The sequence below is a fragment of the Pseudopipra pipra genome, chromosome 21 (genome assembly GCF_036250125.1).
Source record: "Pseudopipra pipra isolate bDixPip1 chromosome 21, bDixPip1.hap1, whole genome shotgun sequence".
NCBI lineage: Eukaryota > Metazoa > Chordata > Aves > Passeriformes > Pipridae > Pseudopipra > Pseudopipra pipra.
In genome coordinates this window covers 5086518-5109931 of record NC_087569.1, presented here as the reverse complement: position 1 = coordinate 5109931, position 23414 = coordinate 5086518, and the positions used below count along the sequence as shown (strand labels likewise).

General features: G+C 48.4%; 3 protein-coding genes across 5 annotated transcripts; 2 read left to right on the top strand and 1 right to left on the bottom strand.

Moving 5' to 3' along the window:
• Positions 1-1687, top strand: POLR2J (RNA polymerase II subunit J). Of its 2 annotated transcripts, none has more exons than XM_064677818.1 (4): positions 1-153; positions 328-417; positions 543-695; positions 1165-1454. In XM_064677818.1, exons 1-4 carry the CDS (start codon positions 101-103, stop codon positions 1232-1234), a joined length of 366 nt encoding a protein of 121 aa, XP_064533888.1. In that variant the 5' UTR covers positions 1-100; the 3' UTR covers positions 1235-1454. The 2 variants fall into 2 exon arrangements, with proteins under 2 accessions (XP_064533888.1, XP_064533889.1); XM_064677819.1 differs by having other exon boundaries at positions 2-153; positions 521-695; positions 1165-1687.
• On the bottom strand, positions 1593-17338 carry LRWD1 (leucine rich repeats and WD repeat domain containing 1). 2 transcript variants are annotated; one of them, XM_064677803.1, is made up of 16 exons: positions 17230-17338; positions 15273-15415; positions 13160-13394; positions 11841-11960; positions 10639-10791; positions 9765-9905; positions 8781-9122; positions 8057-8183; positions 7701-7810; positions 7048-7255; positions 5488-5560; positions 5254-5394; positions 4479-4573; positions 3739-3900; positions 2921-3045; positions 1593-1975 (listed from the first exon to the last, which is right to left on the bottom strand). In XM_064677803.1, the coding sequence occupies exons 2-16, from the start codon at positions 15350-15352 to the stop codon at positions 1835-1837; spliced, it is 2253 nt and encodes a 750-aa protein (XP_064533873.1). In that variant the 5' UTR covers positions 15353-15415; positions 17230-17338; the 3' UTR covers positions 1593-1834. The 2 variants fall into 2 exon arrangements, with proteins under 2 accessions (XP_064533873.1, XP_064533875.1); XM_064677805.1 differs by lacking the exon at positions 17230-17338 and adding an exon at positions 16870-16950.
• On the top strand, positions 17327-19519 carry ALKBH4 (alkB homolog 4, lysine demethylase). Its single transcript, XM_064677809.1, has 3 exons — positions 17327-17445; positions 18100-18297; positions 18738-19519. The coding sequence occupies exons 1-3, from the start codon at positions 17350-17352 to the stop codon at positions 19371-19373; spliced, it is 930 nt and encodes a 309-aa protein (XP_064533879.1). The 5' UTR covers positions 17327-17349; the 3' UTR covers positions 19374-19519.
• The last annotated feature ends 3895 nt before the right edge of the window (positions 19520-23414 follow it).

The following is a 23414-nucleotide window of genomic DNA, read 5'->3' as shown; positions in this document are numbered from 1 at the left end:
CTGTTGCGGCCGGGAGGTAAGGGCAGAGAGTGGGCGGAAGTGACGTCGGCGGATACGAAGCCGCGGCCGCCATAGCGAGTGAGGGCGGAGCGGCGGCGGGATGAACGCGCCTCCAGCCTTCGAGTCCTTCCTCCTCTTCGAGGGCGAGAAAAAGTGAGGGGACACCCTAATTAGCCCTTAATCAAACAGCGGGGGGCTGGGGGGGAAGGCCCGGGCTCCCCGAACGGGAAGCCCGGGCCTTCCCCCTCAGTCGCCCGCGGTTGCCTGGCCCGCATGGATCGATAACATCCTCTGTATCCCATTTATTTATCCCATTTATCCCCACAGAATCACCATCAACAAGGATACCAAGGTGCCCAACGCCTGCTTGTTCACCATCAACAAGGAGGACCACACGCTGGGGAACATCATCAAGTCGTAAGTCCAAACCGGGCACTAAATTTTGGGCTGGTTTTGAGGCTTTTTTTTTTTTTTTCCCCGAATTTCCCTGCGGTTTTTTTTTTTTTTTTTCCAATTCCAGGCAGTTGCTCAAAGACCCGCAGGTGCTGTTTGCAGGGTACAAGGTCCCTCACCCTCTGGAGCATAAAATTATCATCCGTGTGCAGACGACCCCCGATTACAGCCCCCAGGAGGCTTTCACTAATGCCATCACGGATCTTATCAGCGAGCTCTCCCTGCTGGAGGAGAGGTTCAGGGTGAGTTTATTTATCCTTAAAAGTGTTTATAATTAATCAGAGGGGTGAGTAGTGCGTCTTAAGAGCTGCTGGTTTAGGCCTGTAAATTAATTCAACCCACCCTCGTTGTGTTATTCAGCTCCTGGCTGCTCTGAAATGGTTATTTATGTGTCCAAAAAAAAAAAAAAAAAGGGGGTGAGAGGTCTGTTATTTCTGAATGCCTGGAGTTGGTTTTGAATCTATGAAGGATCAATTGGAATTCATTCTTCACAGAATGGTTTGGGTTGGAAGAGTGTTCTCTGATGTGGTGGGGAAAAGCACCAGGGCACCAAATTTGTACATAAGTTTTGATTTTAATTTCAGTAATAATTTTCTGGATGGTGTACAGGTTTCCAGTGGTGGTTCTTGTGTATCTCAGAAAAGTCAGGGATGTTTAAACACCTCTTCCAGCTCAGTAACAGCTCTTGTGTTTTTGTTTGTGCTTTTACAGGTTGCTATTAAGGACAAACAAGAAGGAATCGAGTAAAATCCACCCTCTGTGGAGGAGACTGTGCTTCTGAGGCAGAATGATGTTGTCTCTTAGTTAGGTGATATATTTAAACCTCCATTCATGGCAAATATTTCCCCCCTTGTCCCACTTCTGTTTAGTATTTGACAGCAGCAGTGATATTTTGAGTTTGTTTGTTTGTTTTTTAATACCAGACAGGCACTTTGCCAAGAGGATAAATGTCTTGTTGGATATGACAGATAAGTCATTAAAGTGATTTTTTACTTTTCTGATTGGAGCCTTAATGCAAATATTTGTCCTGGGCTGTTGGGGAGGTTATTGTGGGTATAATTCCAGCATGAGAAGCTGCTCAGTGACAGCAGCAGATGAACTCTCTGCTTCTCCTGTCAGAAACTCCAGGCACTGCCAAGTGAGCTGGTATTTTGTTTTATTAAGTGTCATTTCTATAAAACAAATGCACAAATTGTGAAAACTTACAGTAAAAGAAACCGGATGTTTACAACGATTTAATGAGTTTAACAAACCCTTACCTTTGTTATTTCATTTAATCTTGCACATCATGGCTGGTCTAGAAAACGTTCATGGGCACATGGGTAACAGTCACTAATACTGCACTAGTTCAAATCACGGGGGGTGAGACTGGCACAGGGGACTATGACTTCTTCCAGATGGCTGTTATGTTCACACTGGTCAGGACAACAAGGTAGGTGAAGGCAGGGTCTGACACCACGTTGTTCACCAGGATCTCGGGGGGCTGCTCCCCGTTCACGCGGAGCTCCGGCCACTGGAGGATCTGTGGGGAGAACAGAGTGCGGTGGGGGGGGTGGTGTCTGAGGGGAAGGATGTTCAGCACAGCGGGGTCTCTTCTGGGGAAGCTGAGTCAGAGGCTCTTCCCCCTTTCTGAGGTGTGGTAAAGCTTTGGGATGCTCCTGAAGGGCCAAGGTTTAGTGCGGAGCGGCTTGAGCGGGAAGGAAAAAGGTGTTGGCAATACAATTCCCAAAACCTTATGGAATCATAGAATCACTTGGCTTGGAAAAGACCTCCAAGATCACAGAGTCTGATCTTTAACCCATCACCACCTTGGCAACCAGACCAGAGCACTGAGTGCATATCCAGTTGTTCCTTGAGCACCTCCAGGGATGGGGACTCCAACACCTCCCTGGGTAGTTCATTCCAGTGTTTTAACAACCCTTTCAGTGAAGAAATTATGGAACATTGAGTCCCTTCATACCTATATCCAGTGTAGCTCCAGACCAGTGAGTGAGAGCCTTTGAGTGTGTGTGTGACTGTCTTTTCAGAGGCTTCATGCAAGGGAACAGTGATTGCCCAAAGGAGAACTGTCTCCAGAGGCCAGGGAAATATCGACTAGGAAAAGGGTATGTGAACACAGGAAAGCAGTGAGCCCTTCCCTGCTCTGGATTCCCTCCCCTCAGCCCCTCAGGGACATGGTGCCTGCACTCTTTGTGTTGTGGGCCTCTCCAGTTTAACCACCAGAATTTTAGGGCCCTTCTAGGAAGAGCTGCCCAGCTGCACCATGCAGGAGCTGACAGACTTGCTTTGCAGCTCGTGATTCCTGTTCCAGCTGTGAGTGCCATGGTCAGCTCTGGAGACTGCTTTTAATTGCTTGTGAGTGTCAGGTGTGGAAACATGAGGCATGTTCTGGGATAAACCTCCTCAGGAGGCTGGGATTAGCTGCCCTGGGGTGGAAGGGAGGCCCCAAAGGGTACCTGATACCCACCTGTGCAGGAGAGATCCTCCGCTCCGAGCGCTTTCCCTTTGGAGAGCCCCAGGCCGTGGTGTAGCTGGAGAGGTTGTACATCCACACACTGCCCTTCTCATCACCACAGAACACGTAGCCTTTTGCTGTGAGAGCAAAAGAAAAAGCTGGAAAACTACTGTGGAACTGGGAGTCTGTTCTGCTGCAAAGCAGAGCTCCAGGCAGTGCTGCAGGGTCCCAAGGGAAGGTGCCATATTTCAGCAAAACTCCCTTTCCAGCACAAAACTACAAATCTACGTTGCTCTGAAAGAACTCAATTCACTAAAAGATAAGTCAGCTATCTTACTTTAGTGTGGAAAAAGTAGTGCTAAATACTTCAGGATTTCTCCTGACTTTTTTTTAGACTGGTTTTGGAAAGTGATGACCAGATGAGGTTTGTCTGTTCCTTGCCAGCCTGCAGAGCCAGCTGCCCGGTGTGTGGCATTCCTGCCCCTGGCTTCAGATGCACTCAGCATCAGAATGGCTCCACCAAGGCTACAGGGCCCAGCCCTCAGCTCTGTGCTTTGAAAACCTGTACAAGAAAGACCATGGAGCCTCGGCTGAACCCCCTTGCAGGGCAGATGGTACAGCTGCAATTATTTATCACTTGTATTATTTATACCCAGCTGGTGCCGGGCTGAGGCTGCGCAGTGCTGGAGCTGCACTGCAGTGCTTGCAGGGGGGAGCCCTGACATTCTCTGGTGGGCTCTGAAATCCAGGCCTCTGCCTCTGATGGGGCAAAGGGGAGCCCCACACACCTGGGCAAAGCACACCTCGCCCTGGGGACCAGTGCTGCCTACCTGGGCAGGTGCTGAGTGTCAGGTAGGACATGTCTGTCGTGGACCACTCCAGCTCAGCCAGGATAACTGCAGACACTGTCCGCTGGCATCCCTTCCCCTTGGCGTCAAAGGACCGGCTCCAGCTCCACAGGTAAATGCATCCTGGTTTGGAGCTCTTGGAAACTAGGGAAGAAAGACAGGAGAGGCTGTGTAAGCTGCTGGGAAGTGAAATGCCTCAAGACAAAGGCTGGGCTCTGGTGAAGGTGGTCCATCCAGAACACGACTTTTAGGACCTGGGACCTGATCCAGCAACAACTGTTTCCACCTGCTTTACCTCATTTCAGGACAAGTGGAGGCTGCAGAGAGATTTTCAGTGCTATGCTTACGTTCCTGAACTGCAGAACAAGCATAAGCTATTCAGAAAAACCCAGCCCATGATGTGGAACCTCCAGTTCCCCTGCAGAAAAGACTGCTGCCACAAGCCCCTGAGCAGAAAGGAGCTCTCCTTCCTTCCACACTGGCACTACTTGGCCAAGCATGCCCTTGGGGATGGGTCCATCTGATTTACAGTCCTGCCCAGACATGGGTTTATGCTCTAGGCCATATTTTTGGGAAGATAAATGACTCTGGGAAAAAATTCCCTTCTGTGTAGCCCCCAACTAACGAGGCAGTCACCCTCTGCTCATCGTTCTTGCTTCACCCTGCACATGCTGAGGTGCCCCACTGTTTTTTTGGGATTGGGCTGTTGTGTTTACACTCACCGACGACATCGTCATTCAGAAAAGCCAGACCATCAACCCTGTGAGATGTTGTCATGCTTTCATCATCAGGAAACTGGAATATGGCTTCAAAAGGCCTAGAGCAGGGGGGAAGGGTGAAATGAGCCAAGTCCTGAACAGGCAGCAGTGGAAGGGCACCCAGGTACAGAGCCCAGAAGGAAATTGGTGTGTTAGTGAGTCTCTTGCCAAGTTCAGATGAATTCCCACTTGAACTTACACTTCTGTAAGTATGGGTTTATTGAAAGCAGAAGCCCATTTGCTTAAGAGATTGCTGTTTCACTTCATCTCTTTTTGCAGGCGTCAAGATTAGTATTTGCCAGCAGGGCATGACTTTACTTGCTTCTTTCTTGTAATTTTTTCCTGAGCTCCCACAGAGTGCCAGTTTCCTGGGTTACCTCACGTAGCAGGAGCAGGGAAGGCCTCACTGTGAGACTGGAAATCGATCCAAGAATTTACACTCTGTTACACTACTTTGAGATGACACACCCTTAAGTTTTGGGGTATTAGATTACACTCCTGCCAGCCTTCCTGCAAAGCAGCCTGGAGCTTTAATACAAGCTCAGAGCTGCAAGCTCTGAACACTCCTTTAGCACATGCTCATATTTTTTCTGGCCACTATGGGAAGGGGAGGGTGTTTTAAGTTTGGTAGGACGTGCTGCTTTTGCTCAAACCTCCTCAGTTAGAAATCAAACCTTTGCTAGGACTACCTCTTCTTGTTATAGAAAGCAAATTCATGGTCCCAGCTTTTGGTTCTCACCTGCTTTTTTCTCCTTTATCCAGTTTTATGTTCCAGGCAAAGCAGCCACCTTCACAGCCTGCCAGCAGGTACTGCTCCGGGCAGGTGGGCACCAGGGCAATCCGTAAGGGAATAGAGGCTGCTTCCAGCACCAGCAGCTGGCTAAAAAACAGAAGAGAACAAGCAGTTAAGTGGTGCTGCGACGTGGTAGTTACAGGCTCCTGGACTGGCCACATCTGGTTTTTGAACCTTTACCTTGCTTTGAAATTGTAGTCACAGTCTGGAATCCCAATATCCCAGAGTGCAATTCGCTTGTCATAGGATGCAGCTGTGGGACACAGAAGAGAAGCAGGTAGTGACACCGCTGCTCATCTGGCTCTTCTCGTGCTAAGCTGGCAATTCTACCTGAGTCACAGGCTGTTACACTCTAAGGCTGTGGCATCAGAGAGCTCATTAAAGCACAGCAGCAGTCACCAAGGCTCCTGGCCCCACACCACTCCACAGACACTGTCAGGCATGCACAGTCAATACTTTGTGTTCTTATCCTGTGCTCTAAGAGGGGCAAATAAAACAAAGTTTCTTTCCTGCTGTCCATTACTGAGTTGTGGCTTCACAAAGTTGTTAATTAGTGGCCCTCTAAGCTTGTTTCTGCTCAGGGGTTATGGTGGGATCTAAAATACGAGCTGCAACCTCTACTCTCAGGCAGACACTGCTTTATATCCCTGGCTTACTGTGTTCACATCCACAGCAGCTTCCACTGGGAAAGTTAGGCACTGATGTAAAGGGTGAGAAATGTCACCATGCTGAGATATTGATAGCAGAAACAATCCTAATAGATTACTCAGAGTGATCTGGATCCCCATCAGATGACATCCCTCAAACTCAGTTTGTTGGTGTCCAGTCTCCAAAGAGGGATGCAAAGACTCTCCCTTTATTACTCTTTTTCTATGCAATATATAGGGTTAGGGTTAGGGTGAGCCTTGCTGTCCATATCATTATATAGATGTGCTATCAACCTCCTTATCCCTTCTTCTGCTTTTGGCACTCTTGAGCTTCTTGAAAAGTATCCCCTGTTCTAAAAAAATTCCACTTTTAATGGTTCATGTAGCACTCTAACCACTCCAGGATGTGGGTAATTGTAGGCAAGAGAAACAATGGGCTGTGGGGCGCAGGTGTGGCCTGAATGGCTCTGTACCAGCTCACTCTACAGCCTGACAATGCAGCTCCAATTTGTAATATGATGGTTCATTACCAGTCCATAAGCCACGGCCTCTGTGGGCCCCACTGTGTGTGGTAAAGCTCTCTTTGACATCAGGACCTGAATAAAAATCCCTGATGAGGCACAGAACTCAAAAAAAAAAAAAGTCATTTATTCAAAATCAATTGAGCACATAGTTGTGCTTGTTGGGAAAAATGAAATCCAAAACTCATAATACCCTGCTGTGCTCGAGGAGAGCCCTGCCACTGCCTGCCCCCAGCTGCCTGCTCTGCCTGTCATTCTTCTTACTCACCCCTGTGGAACACATCCACTGCCGGCCTTGTTTGTGGCTCGTGTGTGTGTGCCAGCCACCCTGAGAGCCACCGAGGGGGAAACAGGAGCTGCTGCACCAGCTGAAGAGGCAGGTCCTGGCAGAAACAATCTGTCCTGCTGCAAATTGCTGCCACAGGAGACTAACAATGGTCTCTCTTTAACGCCTGTCCGTGCTTTGTGTGTGTGTGTCCCTGCTTGCCCTGGTGACAACTCCCCTTGTTAAGGAAGCCTTGAATTTTCCACATTATTACTAAAGCTAAAGAGGTTCTGAAGCAGAGACTTACTGAAGAGGTGGGTCTCTTGGGTTGGGCTGAAGCAGACAGTAGCAATGGGCTTCTTGTGAGCCTTTATCTCTCCATAGCAGAAGTCAGCTGCCACATGGATCAGTTTGACAATCCCTCTCCTCCCAGCAGCTGCCAAGATATTGTGAGCTTTCTTCCGACTGTCGCTGATCACCATTGTGAGGGTTGTCCATGCAACACTGAAGAACTCCTGGGACAGAAAGAAACCAGGAATAGAGTGACAGCAGACCTGTTAGCTCAGAGATAAGACAACTATCACAAGTGCTACTCAGGTGAAACACCACCACTATTTTAAGATGGAGCACCAAAACTCAAAACAACCCTGAGAAGAACACAAACTACAGAAACAGGATGTTTATTCCTCTATGCTGTCAAGCAGGCTTAGCAGCCAGATACACCTGCGTGAGGGGAGAGGCACACTAATCTTTTAAACTAATAAAAGTATAAACCCAAACCAGGCTAAAAGGATAAGCAAGAAATATTTATTATGTATCTTCAGCCATTTAAGACCTGTCCACGCTAATGCCTGACAACCTTTCAGACCTCTCTGTAATATATATTATGCATACATTTATGTAAGTATTATAGATCATGGCATTCCCATTCAATGCTTACCCTTCCCACTTGCAACCCACCTCTGTAGCCACCTTATACTTTTTCAGCACTGTCCCTGTCTCACAATCAATCAGACAAACAGATTCCCCTCCACAGGTTGCCACGGTTCTGGAGGAGCTCACAATGGGATCTGAAAGAGGAAAAAAATGGGTGAGAAGTTCCCAGGTTCAGGGATAACACACGAAGACTGCAGCTTATCACTGCCTGGTGCTCTCCCAGCCTCCTGCTTTCAAAGTCAAAGAAGAAATATGTAAGCAAGTCTCTTCCTGACAACGGAGACTACGGCTCGAAGGAGCAGGGGTCTAATGCATGGAGTCCGCCGGGATTCCAGAGCCAGGTGGTTCTGGGAATCCTGCAAACCTCTTTAAGAGCTCACCTTTCCTGGCTCCAGAGTCTAGCACTGGCTCGAAGACACAGGACCAGAGCTGCGTTTTAAAATCCTCGCGGCTGTTGCCTTTACTGTGACACTGAAGAAAATGCAATGGCTCTGCACTGACATCCTCCTACAATAAACCATCCACATTTAGACAATTCATTCCCCTGACAGCGGTTTGCCTGTGATTGCCTTGACAGAACCCTCTACTGAACACAGCAATCTGAGTTAAACTGAAGGACACAGGAGAGGCTGAGGTGCCAGCAATGCTCAAGACTCCTAAACCAGCAGACAACTGTTCAGATGTGCCCAGCAGACCCAAGCAGGGAACCCCATCCTGCTGCAGAGAAATGTGAGAAGCCCTTTAGACCCCCACTGGCCTGAGCTGAGGGGGAAACACCTTTCCCCATGCAGCCATTGGTGTGACCTGAGAGCAAGGCTTGCCAGTCCCATTTCTAAGCACAGGCTTTCAGAGCACCACCTCGGAGCGCTGGTCCATCCATCCCCTGGAGGGGATTCACCGTCTCCTGGGGGTGTCCCTTTCCTTCCCTGATGCTTCTGAGGGATTTAAAACAATGACAAAAAAAAAAAAAAAAGAAACCAAAACTTTAACTCACAGTACATATGTGAGCTGCAAGCTGTGTAGAGCTCTGATGAAACCTGAATGCAGCTCCTCCCACTACACCAAGAGACCAAAAGCCAGTCCCCAGGGGGCTGGTGGACCTACCTTTCGCTTGGAGTTCTTCACTGGAGTCAAAGTAACAACTCCATTGTCCTGCTCCTGGCTTTTCTGTTCCCCTGTCATCTGGCTGGATCTTCTGTTGCTTTGCCCCTTGGGAAACTGCTCTCCGTTCTTCTGTGTCCCTTCAGCTCCCTGCTCAGGGGTTGTCTCCTTGGCTGGCTGGTTTGATGTTCTTGGTTTATCAGGAGCTGGGTCATCCTGCACATGGCTGGACTTTCTGGGATTAACTACAGCCTCCTCCTCGGTGTTTGCCTGGGACTTGGACCTCTTGTTTCCAGCACCTGACTTTGAATGGTTTCTTTTCCTCTTGCTGGGTGTTACTGTGACCTGTAAGACACGTTGTCATGCTGTCAGTTTCTGCAGAAGGTTTTTAGCTTTCCTGAGATTTTCCAGTGATTTGTAAGTTTAGAGATATTAGTTATTCAAATGCAAGTACCCTCCCATGGTTACAGCCTGGGCTCCACGAATCAGACAGCCCAGAGCTGCAGGGTTCCTAGAGGCAGAAGCTAATGAAAATCACACAGCCAGACTCATTTTCAGCTCCCTCTCCCAGTTACTTGTGATTTACATACGATATGGAAAAACAAATCTGCTCCATGGACCACGGGGGTTCAATCTGCAGCCGTTTCCAAGCAGGCAAAAATCAGCACAGTCTGGCCAGCCATCAACTCAGTTCTCTAATTAAAAATATCCCTTCCTAGGGAGTCAGTGGAGTCAGTAAGATTCATGGAATCTTTTGTGTCTCCTATGAGAATGGAAGCTCTCTCCTCCTGGAGAGCAACTCAACCTTCACATGGCTGGGAAAGCTTCAATCTGGCTGTAGAGAATCAGCCTGAGCTGCTGGATACAGGCTAGAGCCTGGGACTGCCCCTGTGGTTACCAAAGGGTCATAAATGCAAACTGACAAGAGCTACTGAGTTTGTAAGACACAGAAGGGACACTGTTAATGTAACTGGAAAAATCACCTACCTGAGCCACGTCCTCTGCAGCTTCCCTAGGGCTTTCTGTACTTTCTTCCTCATTCTCATCTGCCTTTTCCTCTGGTTCAGTATCTGAGTTTAGCTCCAGACCCAGTGAGTATGACAGAAACTCTTCTGCAATCATTTTCACCTTAGAAGCAAACATGAAATAAGTTAAAAAGAAAAAAAAAAAAAAGACAAAAAAATCAAGAGCAGTCAAACTCTGATGTGTCAAGAGCTGCTTTGCCAAGGTTTTAATATCTGCTCCCACTACTCCACATGAATTTCACAAGTGGTGGAGGAGTCCTCAGCTGAGAGAGCCTGGCAGGCCAAGTCCTCTGCTGACATTACATGACCCAAGAACTTCACTTTGTTATGGGCATCCAGGGTATACAGTTGTGAAAACAACAGCACAGCAATGACACAAGACGAAGGAGAGATGGAAGCCTCAATTGTGTGTATGCACATACAAATAAAACAAATGTTACAAACTAAATGGTATCTTTCCCCACTGGGAGTAACTACACTTGTCATTATCTTTTCTCCTTTCATACAGCTTTCATCAAGAGTAAAGGTTGCCATTAAACTAATTTGCAAATAATTAAGTATTAAGGATACTGCAGTCTTGTTAATTAGTACAATTATGGTTATTGCTTATGAATTAAAAAACAATGTTTAATGACCGTCATCACAACTTGGTGCATGTTTAGTCTTAGTGCTCCTGTAACTGCTTCATGAAGCAGTGAAGAAAACCACAAGAAGTGATATCACCTGCCTGCAGGAGCCCTGCACCCAAATCCATGGAGCATTTTAATCAAATCCACTCAGAATCAGGAGCAGGGGCCTTGCCTGAAGAACAGAAGGGTAAGTGGGACACAACCTACCCGCCAGCGGGTGAATTCACTGAGGGAGCTGGGTCCATACACTACATTGGTTTGTACTGACTTCAGGAACTTCTTCCTGATGGACTTCACCTGCTCAGCTGTGTATTTCTCAGGAAGTTGGTCACGGAAGAATTTTTCCCAGTGAGCAGTAACCTAGGCAGAAAGACTGAGTCTACTCGACAGAAAAAACAGAGCAGAGAAGCACAAGAGTACCTGTGAAAGCATTTAAGAAGTTGCCAACCCTGAGGTAGCTACGTGATGGCATCACTTCCATTTTTTTAATCAGTGTTCAAACCATGACTTCACCTAACAGAAAACCCAGTTCCTCTGAACCAAGCTCAGGTGACTCTGCCAGCATTGGACCCAGAGCAATGGCTGATTTCATGCCTCTGGATCCAGAGTAAATGGCCTTAAGGAGTCTTACACTGTGCCTTCCTAACAGGGAGGTACCTGATAGGTACACAGGTATTTCACAGACAACAGTCAGCACAATAAGACATCCCAGTCTTCAGTATTTATCTCCCCCCCACTGATACACAGAAGGAATTAACAAGATCAACTAACTAGACTACTAGTGGTAGGAGCAGTAATGCACAAAAACAACCAACCAACCAAACCTTTTTCATAACAGAACAGTAATTTTGCTCCAGATCACAACATGCTTTGGGGGGACAGTCTGTCAGGACCTAAGCTGTGTACACAAATGAGTGAAAATACAGTTCCAAACATGCACAGCTGAAGAAAAACAAACAAATTCTTGTTACTGGTGTATGCTGGAAAAAGCAAGATTACCCTGAGCTTGGTTTTGTGCTCCCCATTCCTGGGGCCTGGACAGTAACATAAATTAGACAGGGAGGTGTATGTAGCTGTTCTGTCAGCACCAGGCTTCTCCTGTTCCTGAATGATGATCAGAGTGACCTGAAAAACTAGAGGGTCAGACACAGACCTGGTTGGCCCTGCTCCTGTCACTTAAACCACAGGCAAAGCTGGCTGCACAGAACAAGTAGAGCAAATGCAAACAGGGACCAGAGAAAGCAGAAGTAAGACATTTCCTGGGTGGTCCAAACTGCAGGCTGGGCCCAGATCGTACCACAGTTATTGCAAATCATTTGATGCTTATTTGCAGCTCTGTCATGACACTGAGAACAATATTTAGTTACTTCTCAGGTGTTTAGAGATTAAGGAAATATCAGACATCTCACCTTGCTGGTGAGCTTACGGCTGTGGACATGCCTCACGTGATTGGCCAGTTTGGTTATGTCCTTGCCATTGAGCAGCCGAAGATTTTCCAAAAGAAACATTACTTTATAGTCATCGTTGAGCTAAAGAGAGAAGACACCACAGTTACAAAAACTGCACACATGGTTCCTGCTTCAGCTTTAGTCCTTGATGAAAATACAGCCAATGATGAGAAAAACATATCTAGTAAGGAAAAGCTGTTTCTTAAAATCTCTTCAGCGTTTCCAGCTTGAACTTCGCCTTTTAATTCTGAATCCATGTTCTCCTGTGAGTTGGGATCTCAAATTGCAGACAAAAGAGCTGCCCAACCCTCAGGCAGTACTAACATCCAACACAAGGTGGGGGCTGTGTAACCACTCATCTGCTCAGCCTGAGTGCAAGGCAGGCTGTTCTACTCCCATCCTTTAACACAGAGGAAGGCCTGTCCTGCCTCCAGTAAATGAATTCCAGCAGGAATTCTTTGGGCCAGGTGCATTTTAGGTCAGACAGTTCACCAAGCAGCCACGCTGCCAGCATACAATAGCAAATAAGCCTCTGTGGATGTGACAGGGGCTAATGCCACTCTAAAGCACAAGTAAAATTCCAGTTTTGGATGTTTAACCTGTACAGCAGAGCCTCTTGGGAGAAGTCAGAAACCTAAACTACAACTAATCACCAAGTTTAAACCTTCATCAGAGGACCAAGTCTGCTCTTCCAGAGCACAAGGGGCACTAAAACTAACTAAACATTAGATATTAAGAAAAAACTCTTTACTGTGAGGGTGGTGATGCCCTGGCACAGGTTGCCCAGAGAAGCTGTGGCTGCCCCATCCCTGGAAGTATCCAAGGCCAGTTTAGTGGTTGCTTGGAGCAACCCGGGATAGTGGAAGGTGTCCCTGCTTGATGAAAGGGGCTGGAGCAAGATGATCCTTAAGGTCCCTTCCAACCCAAACCATTCTGGGATTCCATGATTCTACAAGGACATTTCTACACAGTTATTACTCTACTTAACACAAGCATGATCATAAGATACTCTGCCTAATAAACTGCCTAAGATGGAGTCTGACTGGAAGAACCAGGAGTTCAAGACACCCAGACATGGATATCTGAGTGTTTTGGGGCAACTGATGTCTGCAGACTGGTAAAGAGTGGCACGAAGTGGTGGAGGGGCACACAAAGACTGGCTGTTTTCTCAGATGCCCTTACACTTGCTGCCCAAGAACAACATATAAGAACTCTGCATAACTGCTGTTTGTCTGCCCCTCTGTTTAATGCCGAGCTTGTAAGGATGGGGGGTAACTCACTGTCAAGTACACATTGTTCTCGTAGGTCAGCTCCTCGAGCAGAGGGAACTGTTTCAGAGCAGTTACATCTTCCAGCTGGTTATTGTTGCAGTTTAGGACACGCAGATCAGGCAGGGTTAGGCTGTTGGGAAATTTGTCCAATAAATTATCAGAGAGATCTAGTTTCTGCAGGTGCCTCAGCCGGGAAAACAACCGCGGGTCTAAATCTCCAGTCTTCAACTGCAGCTTGGACAGGCTGAAAACAAAAGATAACATGAACTATCTGCATCTCACTGGAAAACCAAGGGCTCATTTCACAGGATACAAGGCCCCTGCTTTTTCCTGTCTGCTGCATTCTGGACTCTGAGCACACACACGTGGGAAAGATGATGTGTTTGAGCTAACAGACACCATCAGGGGCTCAGGTCTGCCAAAGTTCCTGCAGCATAATTAACCTGCAATTCAGATAATCCCCTATGGGTAACAGAGCTGGCTGGGAGCAGTGAATCACCAGAAACATTCTTATTTTGTAGAAAGAACCTCTAAGAGTTTTGGTGTTTTATTCCTTTGCAATGGTGATTCAACAAAACAAGCTGAAGCAATACATGACACTTATTCACTACACCATCAGTCTATCCTGTCCATAGAATGCACTGGATTTATTATTTCACACTTCAGGCAAATGCAGAGCAGGCCCCCAAATAATCTGCCTGTTTTCAAAGAACTAACTTGACCAAAAAAGTGATTTTTCCATTTCTTCTATAGTGAGTTTTGCTGCAAAAACTTCCAAAGGCAAATAAGGGAATCTACCTAACAAGACTCCAAAGCTGCCACCAAAACAGAAGTATTGTGCTGAAAGAGGAAGAGGTATAATATTTGTGAGGGAAAAAGAAATACCCCTTTTCTGTAAGAAACTGAAAACTGGATATTATAAGCAGGGTCATTTATATTTGGTTAGATCATTTAGGTGAGCTCCAAAGGGAGCTTCTAGTCCTGGCAGCCAACATCTCCTGAGGGCACAAGCCTGAGTTCCTTTAACAAACAGAAATCCTGTCTCTAATGATCAGTAAAAAAAAGGCTTCTTGATATAAATGAAGTGTGAATAAATGAGGCAAATAAACCCAGGAAGCAAGGTCCCTTCTCCTTCACTTGCCATCTCAGAGGCCTCACCAGCCAGTCAGAAAGGCTGAGAATTCAGCTGGCTGCAAAGCTGAGTCTGTGGTGTCATTTTGGGGAGAAACCCAACACTGTTCCCCAAACTTTCTGACATATAATCAGCACCATGGTATGAAGCATGGGAAAAGCCACATTCCAGAAATCCACTGCTTCAAGCACCTCCCCATCACCCAGCTTACTGCAGCTGATACTCCTCAGATAAACCTTTGAGTTTCTCTCTAAAAATAATTATTTTAGCACAAGACAAACCAAAAGAAATAACTCTAAAGAGTACATGTGAAACTCAAACCCTTTACATCAGGAACAAAAACAACAAAGGCACCAGCCAGAAACTGGCCAGCTGAGTCACTCAGATTGACCAGCTCTGGAACACTGAAATTCCACTACATCAAACATTTGGAAAGACACATATTTGCAATGACCTCTGTTAAGGATCTGAGCAACAAAACTGTTTTTAGTGGTTTCTAAGTGTTTCAGAGTTTATTCTCCCTCTCTGCAATGTTTGAGGTACTAACATAATTGGATTTAGAAAGTGATGGAGGGAGAGGAAAATGGAAGGGAAGTAACGCCAAAAATACTTTAAAACCCCTCTATAATCCAGGCCAGAAGATTCTCTTGTTCACATTAAGCAATTGCTAACAAAGATGGAAGTGCTCTGGGGGTAGGGATGATATCTGGGAAATCAGGATCCAGTTTCACAGAAAGAAGGTGGCACCAAAAATACAATTAAAAAGGCAAAAAAAGGTGACAACTGTCCATAACCTGGATACAGTGCCACCAGTGCTCTCTGATCCTGCACTGGGATTGCCATCTCAGTTCTGTGCTCTGGAACTGCCTCTCTTTTTTTTTTTTTTTTTTGTAAAAATGCTTAGGGAAAAAAAAGAGGCAAAGGAAAAAAAGAAAACTATCGCCCAAGCTGAATTCATCTGGAATTTTCCATGGGCCTGCCTGCACTTACTTCAGCGTCTCGATCTTCCGGAGCCTCGTAGATCTTGGAACTGCTCTTTCCAAAAGAAGCTCTGTAGTGATTTTTGACATTTTTAACCTCCACCCCTCTCCCGGAATCAGTAATGAATCAGCTGCAGGATCTCTTCTTGTAACCTTCCAGGAAAAATAAACAGGAATAAGAGGAAATGCTTTCAACTGACTCCAAAAGGGGGAAAAAAAAAACATTATGAGGTTATGTACTGATTTTGCTGCTGTGTTGGAAGTCGCCTTTTTTACTTATTAGGCCGGGCACAGGCTCCCAACATGCTGACCCAATCCATCTCCAAAACAACAGGGATACCTCCTGTGGCTGTCAGAGTGACAGACTTGCTGCAGGGGATGACCCTCAGGACCTTGACAGCCTCACAGTTACCTGTTTGTGCCTCTCCTGGGCTGTGCTCCAGGAATTCCAACAGGCTTTCAAACAAACAGCAACAGAAAGAATAAATATACCTGCTGTGAACCCCTTCCTCTCAAGAAAATGACAGTGCACTCACTGGCCTGACCAGCTGGACAGACTGTTTGGCTGACAACTCCAAAATCCCCTAAAATTTTGGAAAACTGAAGTAATTAACAGAAACGTAAATACCCACCCATTAATAACATCATTTCCTCAGCAAGGAAGAAAAATATCAACAGCATTCTGTGTGTTGTTGGTAATTAACAGATGTTTCCATGCATTGCTGTGGATGGGATAGGACATGCACACACAGGGATACGCTGATATTTAGAGTAACAACACTGACAAGTCCAAAGGAGCTTCATGAAATTACTGGTTCAGGGTTTACCGCTCTTCCTGACACAGATTCCAAGGGAGGGAAATAAAAGCTAACAAAGCTCCAAGGCCAGGCTCACTCCTGTCTTTCTGTGTTAGATCAGAGCTGCCTAAATGCCATTCCAGCACATCCTGGGGAACACAGGGGGTACTGAGCTGTCCTTGGGCTTCATTTCAGCACCACCACACACCTACAGCACCTGGAATGTTGTGTGATGGGCAACAAGGCACTGCTTTGTTAACACCTGTATGTAAGGACAGTCCTTCAGGTATGGAACATTTTATACCAGCACAAAAAGGCTGCACGGAAAAACAGTTTTGAACAGCAGATGTTTGGGATTTGATCCTTCAAGCGACAGAGCTGTCGCCAAGAGCCAAACCACGGGGTGAGGCTGAACCTACCAAACCTCCCTAAGAGCTAAGGAAAATGTGACACCAGTGGCTGTGGATGTCCCCATCGCCCTCTCTGTGACCACACCAACACCTCAGACACAGCTGTGACACCGCTGAGCCGCAGGGAAGGCCGGGCATGGCATGTCCCCATCCCCGCAGCACCACGGGGGATGCTGCGGAGGGGATGCTCGGCCACTGCGGGGGCTGAGGGGGAACTGCCCCTCTTCCTGCCCCACAGCAGCGCTGGGGCCGGAGCCGCACGGCGGGGCATCCCCCTGAGCTCCGTGTGCTTGGCTGTGCCCGCCCTGCCCGGCCCCGCGCCCCCGGCGCGGCCCCCGGGACACGATGCGCGCGATGCCCCGGGGACGGCGGGGCCGCGGACACCGGGCTGTGCGCCCACCTTGGGGCGGCCTCCCGGCCGCGGGGCACCGGCTGCGAGCGCAGGCCGCGGCTCCGCCCGCGGGCAGGGCCGGGCCGGTGCGACTCCAGCCCCGGGCCCACGCCCGTACCCGCGGCCTGCGGTCACTGAGGGCCGCCCTGGGGCCGGCGCCGGCCGCGGCCTGAGGCGCCCCCGCGGGGCGTGCACCGCACGCTGCGACTACAATTCCCAGCGTCCCCCGCGGCGCACCCGGGCCCCGCGCCGCTGCTCGGGGCCGCGGGGGCTGCTGGGAGCGCGAGTCCGCCCCGTGCCCCCCCCTCCCCACCACCCACCACATCCATCCCGGCCGCGCGGCCTTCGCCCAACCCCCGCTGCCCTCACCTGGAAGCGCCCGGGCGGGAGGAAGAGGAGCCGGGGGAGGGAGGGAGGGAGGAAGGAAGGAAGGAAGGGAGGAGGAGGAGGAGCGGGGAGCGGGGCTGTGTGCTCGGCGCGGGCAGCGGGATGCGGGCGGCGGGCGGAGGGCCGGGCTGCGGCTGCAAGGGGATCCGCTCCTGCCTGCTCTGCGAGGGGCCCGCGCCGGCCGCTCCGCCCCCGCAGGTACCGGGGAGGGGGCGGGCGGCGGGGCGGGGCGGCGGGAGGAGCCGGGGGGCGGCGGGGGGCGCGGGCCGGGGCCCCTCGGGGCGGGGGGGGGCGGGACCGCGACCCCCGTGCCCGGGGAGGGGCCGCGTCCCGGGGGCTGCGGGGCAGGTGGGGACAAGGCACAGCCCCCGTTCCCCCAGGGGTACTGTGGATTCTTCACCCTCATAACGCCCCGGCTGCGCTCAGGAGCAGAGAGGGAGCTCACCTGAGCTCCACGCATCACGCTCATTTCCTACAGCTTAGCCTTGTGGCCCGGGCGATTTTTATCAACTTTCCTCATTCAACATTTATTGCTTATGACAAACCATATCTCTCCAGCCGGCCTGAGCGATGCCCACCATTAATCTCCTTGCACCTGTGGCCCCGAGGATCAGCAGTTCTTCCCCTGTCTTTGTAGGATAAAGACATCACTAGTAAAGCAAAGTGGCTTCAAGCAAGCACCTCGTGGAAACAAAACAAAACAGGGAATAGTTGTTCCCCAAAAGCAGCTGTAACATTTCTCACGTCTGCAAGAATCCTGTACAGTTTTCATGCTGCAATATCAAGGTTGCAGTGGTAAAAAAATGGAAGTGCCTTTAGTGCTTTTTTTCTTTTCCGTTGTTATTTCCACAGGGAGAAGATAATTTCACTTACTGTCCAGCAACAGGCCTAGCTAAAGGAAATGAGCACTCGGAATTTGCTGGCTGGGCATTCCCCTTTCCAGGGGTGTTCCTGGTGGAGGAGTTCATTAGTGAAGATGAAGAGTGTGAGATAGTGGAACTGATGGATCGAGATGACTGGAAACCATCACAGTCTGGCCGAAAGAAGCAGGTTGGATTTTAGAAGCACATTTGATCTTGGATGCCTCTGGAAAAGGAAAGATGTTTTCAGTCAACTCCCCAGATATTCAGATGTTTCGTTAAATGTCTTTGAAAGCTTTTCCTGAAATCAATGTCGAGAATTACCTGTCATTAAAATCAACTTCTTGGAAAAACACATGATAGTCAAAACAAACAGTATTTGATGGTGCATGTCCAGGCATTAAAGTTCACACAATCTCCAAGGGAAAGAAGTGGGTGTGTGGGTTTGGTTTTACTTCACAAATCCAACTCCAGAGAGATTAACGTACATTCACTGAGTCCTTTTGGAACCTGGTGACCAGGAAGAGATGAGAACAGAATCCTGTAGGGACCACAGCCTCTCCAAAAAGGCTTGTCCTAGATTTTCCCTTTACACCAGCTTTTTTCCCCCTCCCTCTTCTTTTCCAACAGGACTATGGACCCAAAGTGAACTTCAAGAAGCAGAGGCTGAAAGCTGACGGCTTTACCGGTTTGCCAAGTTTCAGCAGGAAGATCGTGGCACAAATGACGGCCTGCTCTGTGCTCAGTGGTTTCTTACCTGTTGAACAGTGTAATCTGGACTACACACCAGAGAGGGGTTCTGCCATAGACCCCCACTTTGATGACTGGTGGCTGTGGGGGGAGCGTCTGGTCAGCTTAAACTTGCTCTCCAAAACCGTGCTCTCCATGTCCTGTGACTCAGAGGACACCATCCAACTATCCCCCACTTGCAGCAAAGGGGAATTAAGCCCCCCCGGGTCTCTCACACAAACATCAGCGTGCAGAAATTCGGGCGAGGAGGGAATCGAGGGCGTTGTGCCGCCGAGGCTGGTCCCCAGTAAGGAGGTGACTGTTGCTGTTCACTTGCCCCGGAGGGCGCTGGTGGTGCTGCAGGGGGACGCGCGGTACAAGTGGAAGCACGGGATCCACCGCAAGCACATCGAGAACCGCCGGGTCTGTGTCACGTTCAGGGAGCTCTCTGCAGAGTTCAGCGCCGGGGGAAGGCACGAGGAACTGGGCAAAGAACTGCTGGAAATAGCTCTTTCATTCCAAGGGAGGCCGGTGTGATCAAGGGGGAGGCCGAGTGGCACTTTGCTAGGAAATTTGTAAAACGAGGTACGGAATCTGTATGACCCGGTTTATCTGTGTGTGTGAGGAACCAGGTGTGTGCAGAGAGAAGCTCAATAAAGTGGAAATTTGACAAACAGAAATAAGGGAGTGCAAGGAAGGAGTGGGCTTCAAAGGCTATGCTGGGCAATGGGAGCTTTTAGGCCAAAGTCAGAAATGAGCTGTTGCATCCATTAGCTGCCTTTTAACAAAAAAGCAAACAGCCAGTTTGTAAACACTGAAGTGCTTAGAAGAAAGTAAGTTAGAATCATTAAACTGAGCTGAAAATCAAACAGCCCTTGACACAGTTTTAGCCCAGGCCCTGCCACATATTTTAACCTTTCCTGGCCCACACTTGATACTGTCAGACGGTTTTGAGTTTTCCACCTCGCCCTGGGGGCACAACTATCTTTTCACCCTCCTCAGAACCTTCAGAGACCAGCTCCCAGGGGAGGAAGGTAAGCAAGTATCTCTCCACAGCTAATACAACACACTGAGAACTAATTAAAGTAATTATCCTTTGCTGAAGATTCAGGCTCTTAACAATGAGGATTAATCATAAATTCCGTGTGTGACCTGTATCTTCTGGGATCTAAGAGCAGCATTTGCAGAGGGCTGATGCCACTCTTCAAGCTTGGACAGGGATCAGACCAAAGGCCTGCACAGGCTGTGTTATTTTCTGATCATTTGTCATCTCTGAACCCCGCTGTCAGCTCTCAGTAGCAAGAGTCTGATTTTGGGAATAAGCTGGGCAACAGACTGCAACACTGGCAGCTATCATTTATTTTCCTGGCACCTCCAGCAGTCAGGTTTGAATCATGCCTCGTACCTAAGATTCAAGTAGTCATTTGCAGCAGAAGCTGATTTGAGGCCATCTGTCTGCTCTGAACAAACTTCTGTGCTCTTGAAAATGAAGTTGTGCCATGGAAGAAGTGTGATCCTTTAATAAATACAGTTGTGCCATGAAAACCATTCAGCACAGTCACACCTGCAGCAGTAAAACACCACGTTACAGTGCTGCCTGGCTTTGGTTGGTAAGGAAAGGGGACAGACATATTTACAAACAGGATCTCAGCATCCCTGCACTGCTGTGTTCTGCCCTAGAAGTACTTCCCTGGCACAATGCACAGGATTTACTGTACAGTAATGCACTAATGCCACAGGCACTGCCCTCTGCTTTAGGGACTGCAGGGGAGGGAGCTCTTTACCCAAAACCCTTACTAGAAATCAGTTGGGTCAATCAGGATATTTCTTATCAGTTTAAGCCAACAGATACAGCTACAGCCCTTTGTGCAGTGAACCAGGTTCAGTTTAGCCCTGTATTTAAACAGCTGTGGACATAGGCTACGTGTTAATTCCTGCAGAGATCCACAAGCAGGGCTGCCATGAGCAGTCCCAAACCCCAAACCTCCATCCAGGCGGGCTGGGGAGTGTCACTGAGGTGCTCCAGGAGTGATTCCAGCAGTCACAGCACGGCCTCTCTGATGGAAACCTGTCACTGCAAACATGAACAGGCACAGAGAGCTCTATCCCAGGAAATTCCTCGTAGGCTGCAACTGGAAGAGGGTAGATCTACATTAGGTATTAGGAAGAAATTCTTCCCTGTGAGGGTGGTGAGGCACTGGCCCAGAGAAGCTGTGGCTGCCCCTTCCCTGGAAGTGTCCAAGGCCAGGTTGGAGGGGGCTTGGAGCAACCTGGGATAGGGGAAGGTTCCCTGCCCATGGCAGGGGGTGGAACTGGATGATCAGTAAGGACCCTTCCAACCCACCCCATTCTGTGATTCTCCAGCTCACTCCCAAAAGCAGGGGGTGCTCTCAAAACAGCAGTTCCTCACCTTTTCTGCAGCCTGGTGTGATCAGCACTGTGTGGGTGGAATGCACAGGCCTTTGGGAGCATGATGTTCCCAGGACAGCACGTGGAGCTGCCTTTGGAGCAGAGGAGCTTTGTCCACGCAGGAGGAGGAGGCTGCCAGCCTGGGGGAGCCCAGCACAGACACACAGAGGAAACCCAGGGCAGGTTCTCACAGAGCAGTCACTGCACTCATATCCTCATCACTCTTCCAGTTCCAAGCCTCTCCATCGATCCACTCCAACTGCAGCAATCAAGTATTGCCATTAATGTTTGGCCCTAACTTCCAACACTCCCTTTTAGATTTATATTGCACTCTCAGCCTGCTAAAACACTTTCCTTGTGTGTACCTGCTGTTCCATTCTCTCTGCACTGGAAGCAGATGATGGTTCCTGATGAATCAGATTGCCACAATGACACATACACAGTGTTAGTTCATTTTGTGCCCTGCATTTGTTAGCTGAGTTTTTCTGCCTCAATCAAACTATGCAGGAGCTGCTGCTCTTGCCAGAAAATTCCAGCTCTTCCTGGTTGGTATCTTAAATGTGAAAAAATGCAAATAATTAAATACTGAGCCAAAAACTGAGGGATTTGTCTCAATGGTTTTGAAGTCCAAAACTTAATCTAGTCACTACAGTAATTGCTGGGTCAGTCTTTTGACATTTTAAACAGCCTCTTGGGCATCATCCTTAGATCAAACTGCAATTACACCCATCTGTTCAGTATTACTTTACAAAACTTTATGTACATTCTCTCCTAAAAAGCCAGAAAACAAAACAAACAAACAAACAAAGAGCCAGAAAACCCTGTTTTGCAGAGTTACAAAGCATTAACAAATTGACTGTCAAGTACCATAGAAATCTGATAAAAGTACAAAGAGGTTTTAGTCTTAATTAATGAGCTCTTAAAAGTAATTTTGTCCACTAAGCTGGTATTATGAACATAAGACAAATTTTAATGGTCTTCCTGATATAGAAGTTCCTGTCACAGCTGTTCATCTCCTTAACCATCTCCTTAACCTCCTTGTAAAGCACATGCCAAGACCCAGACCCTCATTAAAAGGAAGCACATCTAATTGTTATCTACTTGTGTATGTTCAAAGGAGAAGGATAATATCTGAGCAAGATTTTTTAAAAAAAACTAGGCAGAACCCAAGTTAACCCATAGAGGATGCTGGAGGACTTGAGCTGCCTTTCAAAAAATCAGTCTGAAATCAGTAAGAAGCGCAAAACTGAACAAGTTTATCCAGTTTCTCTCACACAGCTGGACAATAACTGAGATACATTCATTGCTCTACATTAAATATTGTTCATGCAGAGATAAAACAAGAACAGGCAAAGCTAAAATACAGATTTTTTTTTTTCCTCTTAGCACTCATCGCTGTCACAACCCTGGACAGAAGGCAAGCTCCCAGCTGGACACACAGGGATTCAAGGGAATGCTCTCCAAATCCAGACAGTCAAATTACTGAAACTGCTTTGAGTTGGGTGCAGAGAAAAGAGCCTGAGAGTTAATCAGAAAATAAACCCCCTGGCCCAGCCTCGCCAGGAGCTGAATTTGAGATTGCAGCCTGGAGGGGGTGCTGAGGCAGCTATCTTAAAAGTAGATGCAATGAGATTTAGAAGATTAAGAAGCTGCAGCAGTGGGGAAAATCCAAAATACTTTTGTTGTTTGTTTGAAGGCAGGGACAGAAGAGAAAGCACATTATGAAAGGCCAGAGGAGCACCTCCACCCCTCAGCCCAGCTCAGGGGTCCTCGAGGCAAGCTGGGCTTGCCCATCCCCACATCCCAGAGCCAGGGAAGAGGAAGGATGTTCTCTCTCTGCAGCTGAACCCACGCCGGAGCTCTCTATAAACACTCCCACATATCTGAGCGCTTACGGCAGCGCTCGCCCCACCCGGGGCTCTCGCACAGGATCGCTTTCATCCGTCACGTGGAAACCCAACACCGCTCCATCTCTCCTGGTCGTAAAGTCCCTCTGAGAGTCACATACCCACTGAAACAACGGGAGCCAGGCCTGCCCTGGGGTGATGTTAAAAATAGGGAGCTCACAGAGTGAGAGCTGCCACTAAACACGGCGAAAGGAGAACCCGACACTGCTCGGGCTCCCACAGCTCCCTCCGGCTCCCAGCCGTGCACTGCCTTTACTCCTGC